At 34.3% G+C, this 21,689-nt stretch overlaps 1 protein-coding gene and 1 long non-coding RNA gene across 3 annotated transcripts; one reads left to right on the top strand and one right to left on the bottom strand.

Moving 5' to 3' along the window:
• The first annotated feature begins 237 nt into the window (after positions 1-237).
• LOC133193846 (uncharacterized) lies at positions 238-18,682 on the top strand. Of its 2 annotated transcripts, none has more exons than XR_009722025.1 (3): positions 238-299; positions 17,051-17,145; positions 18,243-18,682. It is a non-coding gene; the product is annotated as an uncharacterized LOC133193846 (long non-coding RNA). The 2 variants fall into 2 exon arrangements; XR_009722026.1 differs by lacking the exon at positions 238-299 and adding an exon at positions 6,908-6,944.
• LOC133193880 (uncharacterized) lies at positions 2,171-3,662 on the bottom strand. The gene is made up of 2 exons (XM_061329797.1): positions 2,984-3,662; positions 2,171-2,841 (listed from the first exon to the last, which is right to left on the bottom strand). Exons 1-2 carry the CDS (start codon positions 3,417-3,419, stop codon positions 2,171-2,173), a joined length of 1,107 nt encoding a protein of 368 aa, XP_061185781.1. The 5' UTR covers positions 3,420-3,662.
• Positions 18,683-21,689: the final 3,007 nt, after the last annotated feature.

The raw sequence follows: 21,689 nt of genomic DNA on the forward strand, positions 1-21,689 counted from the left end.
ATATAAAGTATACCGCGGTCTATTATTATCTTTAAAAAGAACCTTGTAAATAGCAGCAAATCAACTCTTGAATGCCAGGGGTCATCGCTTCGAAAAAATAAAATAAAAATTATTTTATTTATCGATTTTCAAATTATTTAATTTCTTGTTATATCTAAAATGATCAATGTGAAATTATCGGGAAAAAAATGAAATAAAAAAAATCTCGTTACGTCACATCGCCGAGTAAAGTTCGCGGGAACATTCCACGAGATCTGGCTGACTGGAAATGTCACATGTATCCCAATGATCATGATTTGGTAAGTAATTAGATCTATAGCAACATGAAGTGCAGTCGAATGAAGATGCATACATGTGCATAAATATATATATGTAGTAGGGATATTTGTAGATGCACTTGTAAACAGTAAAGAGATCAATGATAGCATTACTCGAATTTCCTCGATCACCACATTTCGCCATTTGTGAATAACACTGTAGATGGCATCAGTGTTATGATTTAATATATGTATAAGCATGGGTTTTAATGATTTTGTCTCATTGATATGAATTTTACGATGGGTTTACAGTTTTAATCAAATTTTCAGTAAGCACCTTAAGTGAGTGAAAGGGGGGTGGGGGAATTGTTAATGAATTTACTTTATTAGTTTATACAGTTATCCATAAAGGTCACCTTTGCCTGGAAAAGTAGAGCAATCTCTTGTCTCTTCTACTTCATGTCCTTAGTATGAACTTCAGTTGAAGGAAATACTTATATGATTTGTTTGTCTGTGTATGTGGGTTTATTTTATACACACAAAAATCGAACACATTTAAAATAGCTGTTTTTAATAATATATATCCCTATTTGAAGCTCACTTAGTCCTGTCAAAAAATCTTACTTAATTAACATATATTTACATCCACTGAATATTTTCTCCTTTATTTCTAAAGAAAACCAATGCCGTTTATCAGTGCATGAACAACACTAGGTATATCACCTGTACAGATTTCTTGATCACTGGCTGTTCCATCAACGAAACGTACATTGACGTACATATCAATAATACAATAATTAATCTTTTTAATCCTACTTTTAATGATTGTTTATACAGATATAAATATAAACAATAAAATGTCTTTCTTTGGTTGTTAGTAGGGGAATTAACGTCGCAGCTATTGCAGAAAAAATTTACGTAACCCGCTTACGCGGGTTATGTATTTTTTCTGCAACAGCTGTGACATTAATTCCCCTACTAACAACCAAAGAAAGCATTTTATTGTTTAAACAACCTTACAAATGTTAATGTTCCAAAATGGTGGAAAACAATTAAGGTAGGTCAAAATGAATCCAATCCTGAATCTGTTAATCAACTAATAAAAAACTTTGTGAAACAGCGATAATATTTTCATATTATATATTTTCTATTACTGTGGAGTTATACCGAATAAGCAACACAGTTTTATAAAAGCCACTCTGCTCATGATATATTATAGTATCATTATATGGCCATATCCTGGTGTTGCCCGTTATACTTGGGAATATTATAATCATTGAATCTACACTACCTGAGGACGATTCCATATCAATATGACTAATTGTGGCTTTGTTGTTCTTGAGAAGATTTTTAAAGAATTTTCATATATTTTCTTATGTAAAAACTTTGATCCGCCATTGTGGCCCCTGATAATAGACCCAGTTAATTGCTTAAATATTATATTGAGAATTGCCAGCTATTGATTTTGGTTTAAACCATGTGATGAAAGAATGGGGTGTATATCTTCTGGAATTTCTGGTCAGAAAAGTAATCAGTCAATATTGTACAATTAATCACCCTTCATGAGGTCAACATGGTGAAATGATGACCCGAGACCTGACCCACGAGGTGACCTGACCTGACCGAGGCCAACGGCCGAGGTCAGGTCAGGTCATCGAGTGGGTCAGGTCAAGGGGCATCATTTCACCATGCTGACCTCATGAAGGGTGATCAATTGTTTTATTATACCGACAATAATAATAATCAATTTTAACACATATGTAACATTTTATTTCAACAGAATAATGCATATTCTGAAATAACGATTTAAGCAGCAATAACTTTGAATTTGAATGTTCAATTGAAAAGTGAAAAAACACATCTTAGAATCATTAAATGATTTACAGAGTCCAATAAAGAACTTTACAGTATCTTTACTTTTGTTGTTCTTTTCCCACGTAATAGTGAATGTGCACTTGACCGACATTTTTGAATAATGGGCCACAAGAGTTTTGAGGCGTTTGGTCAACTTTAACATTCTCCTTTTCTTCTGGAACATTTGCAAACAAATCTGAACCATTTTCATCATGTAGGACTTCAGATAGCAATTGTTTGGTACTGACAGTCTCAAATTCACAGTTATTCAAATTTAAGAGCTGACTTTCTGAAGTACTGGTACAAGAATTTGTTGGAACAACTGGGTTTTCTAGCCCTAGCTTTGGTGATGGGTAAACCACAGATGACAATACATCAAACATTTCTTGCTTTTTTGTTTCACTTACACATCTTGAATAGCTTTTTATGGAAGTTTCGGACTTATGTCCACTGACAGACATGATGTGTCGAGCTTCTATCCCACCCTGATCCAAACTAGTAATACACGTGGCACGTATGCAGTGGTTTGTATACAGAGTTGAGAGTTCGGCTTTCATAGATATTGTTTTCATAAAATTTCCCAAAGTATTATGACCTACTGGAGAATTGTCATACCAAACAGCATCTGAATCGTTGATATGGCGCTTCGGTCTCTGCCAAAAACTTTCACAATTTGGATTCAGCTTTCCGAGGTATTTCTCCAGACTAGACACAGGACACTTCTCATCACCTACATGGACATATTAATATGAAAAATTGTAAATCAGTTGAATTCATGAAAATTGTCACATAGACAAATATATGATCTAATATTAGTAAATGCTGAAGTTTACATTAATTTTATTTTACATGTATTTTAAGAAGTATATTACCTGGTATTTCATATATTCTTGCTGAAGATGCATCATGGTCATTCACATCACTTCCTCTGTGATTTTTGGTTTCATACTGAGCGACATTAAGATAATACCTCCTTCCTTGGCCATCTGTCCTCAAAACAAAATCAGTTTTCTTCATGCTTCTCAGATTTTCCCTTCCTCTTCTACATGTGTAGAACATCACATCAAGAAAAACTTTATATTGCAATCCCTGTGGACTGTTTCCGTTTAGGACGCCGCTACTATACAATGTTGCCATGTCAGCATCGCTGATAATTTCCTTGTGTTGAGTGGTTCCCTTTCCAGTTCGTTTGATGTTTGTCAAAACTGCCTTGAACATTTCGTTTGATAGACGAAAATCTGGGTCATTAATAATGTCATATTTATTTTTTTGGAAAAATCTCTGCAAACCAAACCTGATGCTGATCATGGAAGATCTACTATACAATTCACCATCTTTTCTTCGGAGTTCAGCGTAAAAGTTGATCAGAATTTCAGCAATTTCACCTTTTGTTTTTTGCAGTATGTTGTCCACAATCAGTCCTTTTTCAGTGCAGTATGTAATGAACACTCTTTTCGCTGAGTCTATTCATTGTTTTGTGTTGGAACTATCGCGGTTTTCTAGGATTGCTTGTAGTTCCTCACTTGTCAGAGTTGCAAACCTCGATTCGCCAGCCATCGTTTTTGTAAACAGACGACAAATTACTCATGAGAAGTGACGTAGTACACAATTTTATAGTCTGTATCTTATTTCTCGAGAATAACTTACAGTTATAGTCTTTATCTAAAAACGGTACAGTAAACATGAAGAAAAAACGAAGCGGTCATATGTTCCGCCATTTTTATTTTCTGCACAGGTCAGGTTCAGCGGTCAATAATATTAATGACCGGTCAATATCTCATATACATGCAAAAATCAAGTCATTAATGGTCATGTGACACAAAAACAGGTCATAAGCTAATTTTAATGTTTTCTCATCAACCAATCAGATTCTTTCATTCTAATTGGAGGTATAATAATTCTATTTTATGGACTTTTTAATTACCTAAATATTATTTGAATAATTCTAAATAACTATGGTATATATATTGTAAAATCATATTTTTAGGTTACCTCAACTGAAAGCTCAAAATGAGCTTATTCTGATCACATTTTGTATGGCATCCATCTGTCTGCAGTCATCCAACCTATGTATGAAAACTTTGAACATTTTTAGTCCCTCGTCCGTCTGTCTAGCAGTCTAGCTGTCCATCCATCTGTAAACTTTTCACATTTTAAACTTCTTTTCAAGAACCACTGAGCCAATTTTAACCAAAATTGGTACAGAACATCCTTGGGTGAAGTAGAGTTTAAATTGTGAAAATGAAGGGCCAACCCCTTACAAGGGGAGATAATCAAGAAAAGACAAAAATAGGGTGGGGTCATTAAAAAATCTTCTCAAGAATCACTGGGCAAGAAAAGCTGAAACTTATGTGGAAGCATCCTAGGGTAGTGTAGATTTTAAATTGTTCAAATCATGGCCCCCGGGGGTAGGGCGGTTCCACAGTAGGGAATCAAATTTTTACATTGAAATATATAGGCAAAATCTTTGAACATCTTCTTCTCAAGAACCACTGGGCCAGTTAAGCTGAAACTTATGTCGAGACATCCTGGGGTAGTTTAGATTCTAAGTTGTTCAAATCATGGCCTCCGCCCCCGGGGGTAGGGTAGGGCCACAATAGGGTATCAAAATTTTACATTGAAATATATAGGCAAACTCTTCTTCTTCAAGAACCACTGGGTAAGGGCGAAACAATTACAGGGTTGTGGATAACCACTCGCCCACTCGCAAATGCGAGTAAATTTTGCTTTGGGCGATTAGATATTAAAAATCTGGTCGCCCACATGGCGAACAATTTTTTTTCCAGAACATAATCACATTTCAGTTTTTGTATTGTACTTTCAGTTTTTGAACAAATGCTCTACTAACCTAGATTATTTGTATTGTGTGCAAGCATATTAGTCAAACATGTACCTGATTTAGATCAAACGTGGCAATTTATCGAAGTGGTTAATTTGCAATCTTGATGATAGGAGAGCAAACATTTGAGATTGTTCTTAAAGAAATATTGTAACAATTGGCTGTGAGGCACTCCATCAGGACTAGTTATTCAGAGATAGAATTTGAATTATCGTGTCAAATACACAAAGATTAGAACCAAACTGCATTACAGGTTGTATGTAATTTAATATGTTCCCCCGTTAAACACTAGATGTGTCAGTTGTAGGATTACCGGTAAACGCTACAAAATGAAATGAACATATTATTGTATCAAACTTTTTTTAAAAAAAAGGGAAAACCTGACAAAATTTCAAATACTGCCAGGGGCTGACAAATAGATTTTTTAGGCACTTGTCCAAGGGCAAGTGCATGGTAGGAGTGAAACGGTTCACCGCGGTATTTTTTCTCGGTTTGATACACGGTGCAAAATCTCTAATTTTCAGTTCGGTTCAATTTTTGGGTGGGGATCGTTATTCAGTCGGGCATGGCATAAGGTAAAACACGTTACTCAGTATTATGAGTATAAATAAGTATAGAAAACGTAAATTTTTGATGACTGATAGCTTGTAAAATAATTTTTGACAGTCAAATAGTTTTAATCAATTTCTTCAAGTCAATTTGCAAATAAAATTCGTAAAATATGTGACTAGATTTAGAAAAAGAAAGCATAAAACAACGTTGAATTTGTTTCCTTCTATCAAAATGTATTGTATCGAAAATAACCGAACCGAGACAAAATTATACAATACGTATCGAACCGTGAAGGAGGTGTATCGTTTCACCCCTAGTGCATGGTCAAAATTCACTTGCCCTACCTGAATATTTGCTTGTCCCACCATAAACTATTATCATATTTTAAAATACATATCTAAAACAAAATGGAAGACAAATACTGAGTAGAAATGCAAACCCCTGTACAAAGCTTTAGATCTATGACTTACATATGGATTTTATTTTTTTCAAGTCAGTTGCTCATGGGCAAGTGGTTGATAAAATTTCACTTGCCCACCCATAAAATTCACTAGCCCTGGGCATCGGGCAATGGGATTTGTCAGCCCCTGACTGCAAACATATTGACACTAGGAATTTTAATAAAGAAATCAGTAAAAAAATTTAAGAATTTTAATTTTAATTAACATATAATGTGGGCCCCTGGGTCAATTGTGGGCCTGTAAAATTTGAAAAGTTAGGAGCCCACATGGCCCCTAAGTTTTCAAAAGTTAACCACAACCCTGGATTACACGGCGACGATTAAACGGCGACGTTTCGATTAAATGCTCTAAACGTTTACAAATTGAGTAAACGTTTACAGGAAGGTCATTATCAATGTCTATCAGAAATAAAGTTTAATACAAACAAGTTGTTTTATTTCATATTTACCTAAGAAAGCAGTCTTTTACAAACTGTTAACAATATTGTTTTCTCTTTTAATCTAACTGGAAACATGATATTAAACAAAACTATCTAAAATCCAAGAGGTCTAACATACTTAATTCCAATTTCTGAGGAGTGAATAGTGATGTATTATGATTTTAATTTATTTTTCCAAGTATATGTTCTAAAATAAATAACTTTTGCTGTTGCTTTTTATTGCTAAGAAAGTACAAATTATCATGCTTATAAGTTATAACAGTACGATGCTTTTTCTACGTCCCGTATGTAGCCAAACAAACCATTAGGCCTAAAAAAAAATTATGTTCGTTTCCTGTAATATTCCCAAAAAATCAAGGGTCGGTAGGTTGGGAATTCTTTTTTTTTTTTTTTTTTTTTTTGCTTATGAATAATGGGGTCAAACATCCCTGGACTGAATTATCCAGGTGTTATATTTACAGTGGACACCCAACATGGCTGCCTAGCGGCAGAAAACGAACTTCAAAAAGTTGTGGGGGAATTGATTACTCTTTATATTTAAGGTAAATGTTGACTAAGTTGCATATTTTATATCTCAAATAAAAGATACAATTAATATTTTTTGAATAAAAAGAATCAGCTGATTGATAAAACCAAAGAGCAAACACAGAATTGGCAGGAAAAAAAAATCCACCCGTGGGTAAATTAAATGGGTCAGTCGGGATACAGGAAACAAACATAATTTTTTTTTTGGCCTCAATGCAATATTGGTTGACGGTGTAGAAAGTGAATGAGTTTAATGCGCTTCATGTTCTTTAGTCATAAAAACCAACAAATAAATAGCAATAACAACTCATAGTCTCATACTTACATTATAGTGAAAGAATGGTTAATTAAATTAGTGTTTCATGAGTAAGTAGCCAAAAAAATTCAACATAAAATATTCTCCCATTTAAACAGTACCCTTTCGTTTATTGCTGTTCGTTTAAACATTTACAAAATTCAGTAAACGTTTCACCCTTACCACTGGGCCAGAAAAGCTGAAACTTATGTCCAGACATCCTGGGGTAGTGTAAATTTTAAATTGTTGAAATCATGGCCCCCAGGGGTAGGGTGGGGCAGCAATAGGGAATCAAAAGTTTTTACATTGATATATATAGGAAAAAACTTTGAAAATCTTCTTCTCAAGAACCACTGGGCCAGAAAAGCTGAAACTTATGTGGAAGCAGTGTAGATTGTTGAAATCATGGCCCCAGGGGGTAGGGTGGGGGCACAATAAGTATTACAAAGGGGGGGATCTGTTGAAGAACAAAGTAATTCAGGTGAGTGTTTTGGTCCATGGGCCTTGTTTAACTTTTTTAGCTCACCTAAGCTTAAAGCTCAAGTAAAATTTTCTGATCACTCTTTATCCAGCATCCATCTGTCTGTCTGTCTGTCTAGCTGTTCTTCCGTCTGTAAACTTTTCATATTTTCGACTTCTCAAATTTATATAGGAAAAAATCTTCTGGTAGTGTTATTGGGGCCCCCTGTATTGGGTGGGGCCACAAAAGGTGATCAAAGTTATGCATAGGTCTGTAATATATATTAGGAAATAACCAGCATGGTTATGATGACTAAGAATACTTTTCCCAAAATTAGTCATTACCCTTTGATCAGGGGTTCCGGGTTTAGTACGGGGCTTTTTTCATCATATAGTTAAAATGCATTAAATTCTTTGAAAGTCTTCCTCTATGGTTGTTCTTGAGTATTTAGCAGAGAAACTTAGTTCATGTTTATGATGAGAAAGTGTGCTTCTTCCAAATGTTGAAATTCATTATCCCTGGATCAGGGGTTCTGGATTTAGGGTAGTGCTATATTTTAATCATTTTAAATATTGGAATATTTACTCTGCTTTAAGAAAAGTTATTCACTTATGATAATTGATCAATGTAAATATCGTAATTGATAGGTAAATTGACAATACAAAAATATTAAATATTTATAATATGAAAAGAACTTTCAAAGGAACTTATTTGACAGCTGGTAGACTTATAAATAATAGATGCATGAATAAAAATGAAACAAAAATACTTTCATATACATGTATTTAAAGACAAAGAGAGGCAAATATGGTGTGGGTATGGTGCTTGGTGTTACTCTGTGGATATTGTGTTTTATGCTAAAGCACTACTGTTGTGTTATGTTTGGTGATAGTAATGAAGTGTACCGATAGATAGCACTGGTATATATAGATACAGACATGTTTCTGAATTGTTGCTGATTACCAGACTAACTATTTTGTTGAGCTCTGGTATTAGGGTGGGGCACTATTTATTTAGTGAAAATGAATAAATGATTGGAAAATCTTTTTCTCTACTCCTTGGTATTAAAGAAACAAACTAAATGCATAGTTATAATGAACAAGGGTGCTCTTCCAAAATTCTGAATTTCAGAGCCCCTTGGTAAGAGGTTTTGATGTTAGGACTGGGGTCTATTGATTATATAGTGAAAATACATTAATTCTCTGAAAATCTTCTGCTCCTTGGTATTAAGCCAATGAACTAATCATGGGTATGATGAGCAAGGGTGCCTTTTCCAAAATATGTGAAATGTGTGGCCTCAAGGTCAGGGGTTTGGGGCTCTACTGATTATACACAATGCATTATTTATTTGATAATCCTCTGCTCTGCTCCTGGGTGTTAAGTAAACAAATTAAGTGTGTAATGAAGAGCAAGGGCACCTCTTTCAAAATTCCATGGCCTCTGGTTTAAAACATGAACCTAATTCAGTTGTGGGAAAGTTGTTACATGATATTCAGGTGACCTATAAGACCTACGGGCCTTGTTTTTTACCTTTACCTTCCCAGTGACCTTTGACTTTATTTTTTTATTGTGTATAAATCTCAGTTATAAAAAAAAAACAACTAATGATTCAGAAGATATTTTCATCAAACATCATACACTTATACGAACTTTCATGTTGCATTATAAAAATACCCTGGGTGGGGCATTCATGTCTTTTGGACATATTTTTCTAGTTTGAATTTAATTTTATTTATTTATTTATTAGTGGTGTTCCAATCATCAATTATAATCGAAAATCAGTCGATTGCTGACATAATCCAAGCACTCGATTACAAAATTTTTATTCTGATTAATCGGTTTATTTTTTTTTTACAAGCGTAATAGTTTTAAAGCTAAATATTCCAGCCCTGACTTATCTGTTACTTTTTTGTGTATCGTAATGGTGCAGAATTGTATCTATACCCTGGTAACAAAGATGTTCCCGGGTATGGACGTACTTTGGGTTCTACAAAATGAATGAAGGACCTGCTGACCACCACAGAAAGTAGTCATCTACTCATTCTTACATTTAATCAAATAAATTAAAAGAAATTAGAAATGTCCGATTATATTTGATAATTAGTTAGTTACAGTAACCCGATCATTGATTATGAAATTCTTACCGATTCCCATCAGTATTATTTATTATATTAATTATTTACCATTCCATGGATCTTTCACAGTTTTTTTTTTTAGCTCACCTGGGCCGAAGGCTCAAGTGAGCTTTTCTGATCACATTTTGTCTGTAGTCCGTCTGTCCGTCCGTCTGTCTGTCTGTCTGTAAACTTTTCACATTTTCGACTTCTTCTCCAGAACCACTGGGCAAATTTCAACCAAACTTGCCACAAAGTATCCATGGATAAAGGGGATTCAAGTTTGTTCAAATGAAGGGCCACGCCTTCTTCCAAGGGGAGATAATTATGAATTCTTGAAAAATTAATGGCATCATTAAACAAGAGGCCCATGGGCCACATCGCTCACCTGAGCACATTGGCTAGGCAAAAGCACAATCAGTTCAGTATTGAAAAGACCGGGGGGGGGGGCTTGAATTTTAAACTTCCTGATAATGCCTCCATGTCAATATAACAAATGGCTTTGTTGTACTTGAGAAGATTTTTTAAAAAAAATTTCCATATATTCCTTTGTAAAAATTTGATCCCTCATTTTGGCTCCTCCCTATCCCAGGGGTCATCATTTGAACAAAATTGAATCTACACTACCTGAGGATGCTTCCATATCAATATGACTAAACATAGCTTTTCTGTTCTTGAGAAGAAATATTTTTTCTATATGTTCTTATGTAAAACTTTCCTTCCCCCATTGGGCCCCATCCTACCCCTGGGGGTCATCATTTGAACAAAATTGAATCTACACTACCTGAGGATGCTTCCATATCAATATGATTAAACATAGCTTTTCTGTTCTTCAGAAGAAGATATTTTCCTTTATATTTCTATGTAAAACTTTGATCCTCCATTGTGGCCCAGCCCTACCCCCGGGGGTCATGATTTGAACAAACTTGAATCTACACTACCTCAGGATGCTTCCATATAAATATGACTCATCATGGCTTTGCTGTTCTTGAGAAGAAGATTTTTAAAGATTTTTCCTATATATTTCTATGTAAAACTTTGATCCTCCATTGTGGCCCGGCCCTACCCCCGGGGGTCATGATTTGAACAAACTTGAATCTACACTACCTGAGGATGCTTCCATATAAATATGACTTATCATGGCTTTGCTGTTCTTGAGAAGAAGATTTTTAAAGATTTTTCCTATATATTTCTATGTAAAACTTTGATCCTCCATTGCGGCCCCACCCTACCCCCGGGGGTCATGATTTGAACAAACTTGAATCTATACTACCTGAGGATGTTTCCATATAAATATGACCAATCATGGCTTTGCTGTTCTTGAGAAGAAGATTTTTAAAGATTTTTCCTATATATTTCTATGTAAAACTTTGATCCTCGATTGCAGCCCCGCCCTACCCCCAGAGGTCATGATTTGAACAAATTTGAATCTACACTACCTGAGGATGCTTCCATATAAATATGACTCATCATGGCTTTGCTGTTCTTGAGAAGAAGATTTTTTAAAGATTTTTCCTATATATTTCTATGTAAAACTTTGATCCTCCATTGTGGCCCAGCCCTACCCCCGGGGGTCATGATTTGAACAAACTTGAATCTACACTACCTGAGGATGCTTCCATATAAATATGACTTATCATGGCTTTGCTGTTCTTGAGAAGAAGATTTTTAAAGATTTTTCCTATATATTTCTATGTAAAACTTTGATCCTCCATTGCGGCCCCACCCTACCCCCAGGGGTCATGATTTGAACAAACTTGAATCTTTACTACCTGAGGATGTTTCCATATAAATATGACCAATCATGGCTTTGCTGTTCTTGAGAAGAAGATTTTTAAAGATTTTTCCTATATATTTCTATGTAAAACTTTGATCCTCCATTGCAGCCCCGCCCTACCCCCAGAGGTCATGATTTGAACAAATTTGAATCTACACTACCTGAGGATGCTTCCATATAAATATGACTCATCATGGCTTTGCTGTTCTTGAGAAGAAGATTTTTAAAGATTTTTCCTATATATTTCTATGTAAAACTTTGATCCTCCATTGTGGTCCCACCCTACCCCCGGGGGTCATGATTTGAACAAACTTGAATCTACACTACCTGAGAATGCTTCCATATAAATATGACTCATCATGGCTTTGCTGTTCTTGAGAAGAAGATTTTTAAAGATTTTTCCTATATATTTCTATGTAAAACTTTGATCCTCCATTGCAACCCCGCCCTACCCCCAGGGGTCATGATTTGAACAAACTTGAATGTACACTACCTAAGGATGCTTCCACATGAGTTTCATCTTTCCTGGCCCAATGGTTCTTGAGAAGAAGATTTTTAAATGATGCCATTATTTTTTCAGTAATTCCTAATTACCCCCCTTGAAAGAGGGCGTGGCCCTTCATTTGAACAAACTTGAATCCCCTTTACCCAAGGATACTTTGTGGCAAGTTTGGTTGAAATTGGCCCAGTGGTTCTTGAGAAGAAGTCGAAAATGTGAAAAGTTTACAGACAGACGGACAGACAGACGGACGCCGGACAAAATGTGATCAGAAAAGCTCACTTGAGCTTTCAGCACAGGTGAGCTAAAAAAATCTTCTTCTCAAGAACCAATGTGCTTGAAAATATGAAACTTATGTGGAAGCTTCCTCAGGTAGTGTAGATTCAAGATTGTTCAAATCATGACCCCCGGGGTCGGGTGGGGCCACAATGGGCGATCAAAGTTTTATATAGGAATATATAGGAAAAATGTTTAAAAATCTTCTACTCAAGAACAGCAAAGCCATGATTGGTCATATTTACATGGAAGCATCCTCAGGTAGTGTAGATTCAAGTTTGTTCAATCATGACCCTCGGGGGTCAGTCGGGGCCACAATGGGCAATCAAAGTTTTACATAGGAATATATAGGAAAAATGTTTAAAAATCTTCTTCTCAAGAACAGCAAACCCATGATTGGTCATATTTAAATGGAAGCATCCTCAGGTTATATAGATTCAAATTTGTTCAATTCATGCCCCCTCCCCCCAACCACTTTTATATTTAAACTTTTCAACCTTTCAAGGCTGAACTGATTTCTGCTTTTTCCTAGCCATAGTGCTCAGGTGAGCAATGTGGCCCCTGGGCCTCTTGTTTTTTAAACTCAGGTGACCTTAAAGGCCCCTTGAGCCTCTTGTCCTATTACAAAATGAACTGGACACAGACAATCGGAAAAATGTTAATGTTCAGCCCAGTATTGTACCAGAAAGGGTAAACTTGTATGAAAGTTTTGATTCCTGACATGGTGTAGATTCAAGTTTGTCTAAATCACTGCCCTTGAGGATGGGGTGGGGGCCACAATAGAGGGTCAATTTTTTCATCAGAATATATATAGGGAAAATGTTTTAAAATCTTTTCAAGAACAGCACAGCCATGATTATCGATATTGAGGTGCAAGTATCCTCAAGTAATGTATAAAATTATAAATTAAATTTGTGAAAAGCCTAGCCCCCAGGCATAGGTTGGTGCCACAATTGGGTATCAAAGTCTTACGTGGGAATATATATAGAAAAAAAAGTTTGAAAATCTTTTCTTCAAGAGCAACAGGACCATGATTTGTCATACTAATATGCAAACATCACTGCTTGCGTATTGCTGATTCAAGTTTGTTAAAATCTTTGATATATGCGAGTATCCTAAGGAAGTGCATCTAGATTAAAGTTTGTTCAATTCATAACCCTCATTTGTAGTCATAAGGCCACAACATCATAAGGATATTGTAACATCTGCAACCCCTTGGAGCTAGGCTAGGGCCATGATATGGATAATGAATTTTTCATGTGAATAAAGTGAGATTTTATTTAAAATCTGCTGATGAATAACAGCACTACCAAGGTGACTCAGGTGAGCATCATGGCCCATGGATCTCTTGTGTTTTCCACAAATATAGTCATGCATACTTACTACAGTGACAAATGTTTTCAAGAAAATACCTAACTTGATCAAATATCCAAGCTCAAGAATGTCAATTCGGCCATTGTGATGCAATTAATTGGACATTTTATAACCAACACTGAGAATGCCTGAAGAAAGTTATTGAGCGGTAGATTTTTGGTCACTTGCTCAAAGGTCAGATTCAGACATTTGACAGTGTGATGCAATTTCTTGTTGTATATATAAGAGAAGCTATTTGGGCTGTGAACATCATTCTGGGTAGCTCAGTAGGGATGGGTATTACCCAGGGGTGTGCAATTAGCATCGCCCGACGCCCGGGGCTACCATTTTTTGGGGTCAGGCTAGTAGCTAGTAGTTAATCTCCATAATCTTATCAATTTTGCAGTACCACCTGACTTATTTACTTTCAAAAATGATCGCTTTTATCTAATCCGAATTTCCTCTATTCCTCTGTTTATGGTAAATACACATGCAGATATCTCATTAAATTATTTGCAACCACTCAATCAACTGAAAGATAAGTGTTATGTGGTTTACATAAAATATATTTCCAGCAAATTTAATGATTTAAGATGAAAAAAAAATGATTTTCATTTCATTTTAGATAAGATAATTTATTTGAATTCATTTTTATTTACTATCATAATTATTTATTTATACAATGATTTAATTTTACTAGTGAGAATTAAACTTTAATTTTAAAAGAATGACATTAAAACCCTGACTTTTTCAACGATAAACTATTTTCTTTTAATATTAGTTGTTAACACCCCCCCCCCCCCCCCCCGGCCCCTACATTTGGACTAGTAACTTTTTACTTGGGGCTAGTAACTTTATTGCTGCCACTAGCCCATGTGCTAGTGCTTAATTTTTTTTAATTGCACACCCCTGTATTACCCCAAGAATGTATCACGGTCCGATTTTGTCAATGACTTGTTTATCATAATGTGTATCACTTAATTCTATCTATAAAAAGCTTTTTTAAAAAATACTTAAAAATTATCACAGTGATCACAGTTACTGTAATATATTGTTAGGAATATAATTTTGTCATACTTGTACTTTAAAAAAAAAAAAATTTGTAAAGGACTTAAATGATACTATTCTTAATTGATTATTCATAGACCACATGGCCGTGGGGGGGGGGGGGGGGAGCAATAATTTTGCCGATATATAGATTGCTACTATATGCTTGTGTCCCCTCAATAAAAATGTCAATTTTTTTTTTTTTTTTTTTAATTTATTTTTTTTTTTTGCTTGTCAAGGAATATTTGGTAGTTGATAGTGCCCCCTCAACTGAAAATATATGCATGGCTGGGCCCCCTCAAACTGAAATTGCTTCCTACGGGCCTGGACCATATAAAAAAGTAGAGTGTTTCAATATGTGACCTGCTTTAGCGCATCATTTGAATAAATCTAGGAGTGGTCAGCTTTTTATGTTACTAGCATTTAAATTGGTTCTTGCATTTACCTGCAAAGAAAAACATCCACAGATAGAGAGACCTTGTTAGAATGGCAATTACCATATGAAATAATAAAAATATGATTCCCCAATCCTTTATGCATAAAATAATAAGGAAACTGAGATAATTAGAAATGATTCTTATTGTACAATCTCCCAGATTCATCACTATAGAGAGAGATTTCAGATTCTCTTTACTGATATTGTAAGCATGCATTCATCTTTATTTGAAGTGCAATATATTTTGCTATACCCTCCCGATGTATTTTGTTAGTATTTAGATTTCAGTTTATGTAATAACATACTGTATATTATACAGTTTAAAAGTACATGAGCTCATAAACAAGTGATGTATATGCTAGTTATTGAAACTCTGTATCTCAAATTTTTCAAAGTATTTTTCCAAAGGAGATCAAAGGTCAAGGGTCAAGTGGACTGTCTAGCTTTAATGTCTTATGACAATAGGTCAAAAATAAGCTTAGTTAGCTAAATATATTGACTCTATGAACGATTTTAAAAAGGAGGTCAAAAGTCAAATTGAAAGGTCACTAGATGGGTAAACCCTTGTATTTTATGAAAGCCGTAGTGCCCAGGTCTATATATTCAAAAAATTAAGTCCAATCATTTTACATTTCTCATGATATATATGTAAGGTGTGACTGATGGTGAGATTAATGGATGGACAGACAGACAAACAGACCCTGGGTAAAAGTGATCAATCCCCAAGTGTCACTTTGCTCTGCAGGTGACACAAAAACTGTATTCTGGATTGCTCTATTGCTCTGTAACTGACTGGGGGCAAAACAATTATTCTGATATACAGTAACTGGTAACTCGGGTTGTTCCTAACAATCAAAATAGCAGGGGGCATTAAAAAAGTAGAAGGGGGTTTAAGGTTCCTCCCCTAACAGGGACTTGAGGGGGGATACCAGAATTACTGGGGCTTTATGTCATTATAGGCAGGGAAATTCCCCGGCCCCCGGGTCTTAGGGACAACCCTTTAACTGGTAGATAGTTACACTCCTTTAGCTCAGTGGGAACTCTACTAGGATCTTGTCTGATTCTTCATTCAGCTATAACTTTTCTTCCCAAGTATTGTTATAATTTCATTTGTAACAGGAAAGGAGAAAATGTACATTCCTCCCTCCTTAAATTGTTTTCACCCTCAGAGACGCAACCCACCCAAGTTCTTAATTGCCCCTGGCAGGAATTTTACCTGCAAGTCCAGGGGTTGTCAACGGAATCAAATCCGATACCATTACACAATTAATTAGGGTATTTATTCAGTACCAATAGACCTCTGAAGCCTTTGCAAAGCATAAAGTGACCATGGTGCCTGCAAGATTCACTTACTCCAAGCTCCCAACCAAGATTTTACAGGCACTACCACAATTTCAAAATCATAACAGACATAAAATCTAAAACGTCTTGAAAACTTGAAAAAATTTACTCCAGAATATAAACATTGCCTTTTTTTCACCTAAAATTGTATCTTATATGTAGACTGTCATGAGTTTATCAGATTTTACTTACGATGCTTATTATAATGCTGCATTTTAATTGAGTCTTCCTTACTAAATTTGATCGATAATATTTGTTAGCTCATGCCCTGTATAGGTGAAGAAAAGTTTAGAGGTTATTTATAGATTTAGGGTGCAACTTGTCCAAAGGTCAAGGTCAATGATTTTACAGGACAGAAAAAACTCTATACTGTCTTTCTATATATCTAGGCTTATGTTACAAAATAATGACGTGTTCTAAAATATCATGACCTTTGATTTTTTGTTCTCATTGGAGTACATTTTTGTGTTTTAGAAACATTGAAACATTTCTAATTTATTTATAATACTATGTTTTTCCCCGTAGAGGATGAGATGACAATTCCAATTATCCATAACTAAAGCCCCTGCATTAGAAAAAAGATCAACACTCCTTTGTGATGCTTGCAAATGCAATGTATTGTAAGTATTAAAAGTGTTTACTTCTTGAATATTAAAAAAGGTATTTTGTATAAATAGAGAATAACCTTAATATTCCAATTGGATATCCAGTTTGAAACTTTAATCACTAGTAAATGACTTTAAAGTGGATACATACAAGCATGTCATTTGAAAGTCTTGCCAAATGTTTACGATTTACATCTTGATTGCACAGTTATATATTACTCCAATTCAGTAATTCAGGGTAAGATAATCAGTACTTGCTGAAAAAAATTTTCCTGTGAAACCTGTCTGATTTGACATTCACTACTGAACAAATTTTGTGTCAGGATAGACAGGATGTCAGGATGTCAGATTGCACAGTGCAAAACACATAGAAAAGAGTAAAGTTCAAATTAAAATAAAGGTCTGAATTCACAGTGAAACAGAGTGCACAAGTTTCTGAATAGACAGTTTTTACTGTAAGTACATATAAATACCTGAATTGTATGCCCACTGAATTTGAATTTTTTAGGTTTACTAACTCACTGTGCCTTATGACAGCCAGGAGTAACAAAGAATATAGAGATGCACGATTTTATTGGTGTATCGGTATATCACAATTTTTTTTTTGCATGATACGTATCGTGATACGGAGACTAAAATACTGGTATTTGGTACATAACTATAAATTCCAGAAATTATTCATTTATTTGTTCAAACTATTGAAAGACAATTACAGGAAGTGTAAAAAATGTTGAAAATAGTTAAACAAAGGCATCCAAAATGCTTTATATTAAATGAATAAAAAAGTAAAGTTAGGTTTTTATAGCTTATTTTTAAGAAATATTATGAAAATTCATTTGAAATTGTAGTAAAAATTGTGTGTAAAAATATCACGATTTATCCTGATATTTTTGGGGAAAAATCGTGATATATCACGATACAAATTTTTTGCCGATACCCATCCCTAAACAAAGAATCTATCTCCTTCACCAAACTTAGTCTTTCATTTTATAATTAGGACAAATTTAATGTGAACTGGCAAGAAATTTTACCACAGTTGCCCTGATAATTTGGTTCTTTTTACATGTATTAAAATAAAAAATTTAATCATAATATTACTTGTTTCATTACAGGGTATTTACAATTCAACATGTATGCTAGCCTAAAGGAAAGTTATTGAATGACCGTGAGGACTAATCATCTGAAGAAAATGATTGGCATGGAAAAGACTGTGGCAACCTTTATGTTGTTCTTCTGTGTTTTCATGTTTTTGATTGCTCAATTAAGCAGACTGACTGAGATGTTTGAAAGTGAGAGCTAGTACCTACATTTAAGTGTTTAAATTACAAAGAATGTTCTCTGACAAACTGGAAAATTGATCATGGAAGTCAGCTGCAAAAAAGTCTTGAAAACCATAACAAGCATGACATTGTGCATATATTTCTAGCTTTATGAAGGACCAGAACAATGAATTAACATGGGTTTATTCTACAGTATATGGATTTTTAAATTTTTTTTTTTTTAGCCAGCAAACCTTTGCTTTTTTCTTAATGATAGTAAGTCTTATCAAATTTGTGAGTTTGTGTGTCAGACTTATTGGTTGGACTTATTACTCATTTTTTTTATAAACAAGATTCTTTGATAATGAAAGTGAGCACATAGATCTTCAGTTGTAAATTCATGTCACACAAATCTGTATAGAGTATAGATTTCTAGGGGAAACTTAAGTTTGTCATATGAGGAGGAACTATGATACTCAGGTGAGCATTAATGCTCACTGCCTTTTAAATCAAATGAAAATTAGTTTTTATGCAATTAACCATCTGAATTATAAATTGTATGTTAGGTAATTTTGTGAAATATTTAACTGTCAAATAAAAAAGAAAAATGTATTTAATAGCATTCCATGTTTGATTTAAACCTGTATAAGAATTTTATTTACTGAAGAATCATCATTGTATATGGGGGTCAATTTTTATGGGTAACCAAAATTTGACTTGTTTGTGGGGACTTAATTCATGGGTAAGGGCTACTCACAAAATCCACAGATTAATCCCCGATGAACAGTGATGATTCCACAGCACATGTAAAGAGAAATAAGTTGATTACAATTAGAGTAAAACATGCTTATAATGAAGTGCCAGGGACTGACAATTTTGCTTCATTATCAGTGTAACTCATTATATCCATTAAGTGTCAAATATATTTTTAAGTCATGGGGAATGGAAATCACTTTGCTGTAAACGCCAATTCATTAAAAGCGTGTTCGCTATAAGCTTGCTTTACTGTACTTGATTGATACTATTCATTGAAGTTAAAGTGACATACATATATCCCGACCCTCTTTTAATATGCACTTGTGAAATGAATAATCCATGATTTGCATTTTTTAACATCAATATATATTTCAATTATGGTTGTACTAAAGGACCTCAAAAAATGTATTATATCACTGAAATATTGTAAATGGAATGTCTGCTTGTGATTAATATTCCATTTTAATTAGATAAAAGTCTGAACTAATTTAATTCAGCGCTGCATTTTTTGAAAACTAGAATGAATAATTTTACTTTCTCAAACTTCTTTCTAAACTTAAAAATTTTAAAGTAAAAAAAAAATTTCATTGTCTTAAAGGACAAGATTATCTAAGACCCCTTTCTGGCCCTTGGTTTGAGATGTATCTTAGAATGGTACAGTAAAGCCTTGTTACAAAACGAGTTTAGATTCTAAATGATGGGATATATAGAGGTAATAGGAAGGTCACAAAATTGATCATTTTCCGAATTTTTTTCATTTTTATTCGAATTTTCATCAATTTTAAAGCACATTTTGTTTCAGAAAATGGTTGCCTATCTACGAAATTTATATATTTCATGCACCAGTTTAAGATACATCTTGTGAATGAAAATTTCAGATAGGTAAGCTTGTGCTCTGATTTCAGAGGTAATAAGTATCGCAGTTTAGGGGAAATTCCATCAGAATAATAGTTGAAATTTGGTTGAATGTTCCACTTTCTCTGCCTCTTGTGGCATCCATGTACGCTTTAAAAATCAATTATACTGGTTATAAAACAAGCATCATTTAAAATTTTTACTTGCCAACTATTAAAATTCAAACTTCTTTTTCCTTTATCAAAGGAGATGGGTGAACATGACGAGCTATAAGCCTATAGTGTGACAAACTTGAAGATGAAAAATTAAATTTCTATTATATCAAAATTTTCCTTGATATTTCGTCTAACATTAAAATATACTTTATGTAAAATCTCTACAATTTGCAAAAATCCCTCAAAGTTTGAAATTATTTGCCTGTGAAATATTAGACACACACTAAAGCGGGCAAAAAGAGTCATTTTCGCATACTATAACACTATTTTTCGATATGAGTGGGTCTTTGCTCCACCTTTTTGAAAGTTAATCCTCAAAGTTTGCATAAAAATATACATTTTTGGTTACCAAAAATATGGAGCAATGACCCACTATACCTTAAAAATATACTTTCATGACATAACATTCGCATCTTTTCGAGAAATACTTGAAGTTCATTAAGTCAAGGGTCATATCACAAACATGATTTAAATGCCACTGTTCGTCAGGACTTGTGTTGTCTAGTGGTTAGCGTGCTAGTCTCGAAAGAAAATGATTATCAGGATTTTTATTGCTAGGGTTCGAACCCCACGAATACCACATTAATTTTTTTTAATAAAAGAATAAATTTTGCCGAGAAAATTTTCCTCAGAAAAGTTTTGTTTATCACAATTACATAAATTTCAATAATGAGAACTTTACTCTAAATATTAAATTCACAAACTGAACATGATTTTTATATTTCTGAAGCTATAGGCTTTCTGCACGCTATGTTCGCCCATCTCCTTAGGGGCCTAATTCGGCTCTTACCATACATTGTTCTTTAGGAAAGCTATAATACATACTCATCCAATGGTTTGAGTGGAATAGTCTCTTATCAAACCCGCAACAGGAACTATTCTCCCGATAACTTACCCGAGGGGCAGGTGTGTGATTCCTGTCGACAGTTTTATGAAAGACTATTTACAACAGTTGGAGGCCTGTCCTTCGGACGAGACCGTATAAACCGAGGTCCCGTGTCGCAGTAGGTGCTGGCACGAAAAAGATCCCTCACTGCTCAATGGCCCTAAGTGCCGAGTATAGGTCAAAATGCATGCTCTGACACACTGTAGACCTTGATGATTATAAATACATGTATATAGACAAATAAAATACATTTAGTGAATTTCATTATGGTTTTATCAACTTTGAAACAAAAGTTTTAGTCTTAAGAAATGTGGAGATTAAATGATCAAATAAATTATACAATACAACATGTTGATGAATTCAATCCATTAGTTTTAATTATAGCACCAATGAAGATTAATTTTAAGCGAGGAAGAATTCCCAAGTCATCTTGATGGGTTGACCGATATCAACTTCCTGATAACTATTTGTCTTGTAAAACAATAAAAACCTGCATGTACTTTACGTCACTTTTCATTTATGCCGTATTGAAAGTTCATGTTGTTAGATTGCTTGTAAATTTTCCCCATGATTGACGACACCTACACC

This window comes from Saccostrea echinata, unplaced genomic scaffold, assembly GCF_033153115.1.
Source record: "Saccostrea echinata isolate AGI-Se365-2 ecotype Australia unplaced genomic scaffold, CSIRO_AGI_Sech_v1 ptg000028l, whole genome shotgun sequence".
In the NCBI taxonomy this organism is placed as follows: domain Eukaryota; kingdom Metazoa; phylum Mollusca; class Bivalvia; order Ostreida; family Ostreidae; genus Saccostrea; species Saccostrea echinata.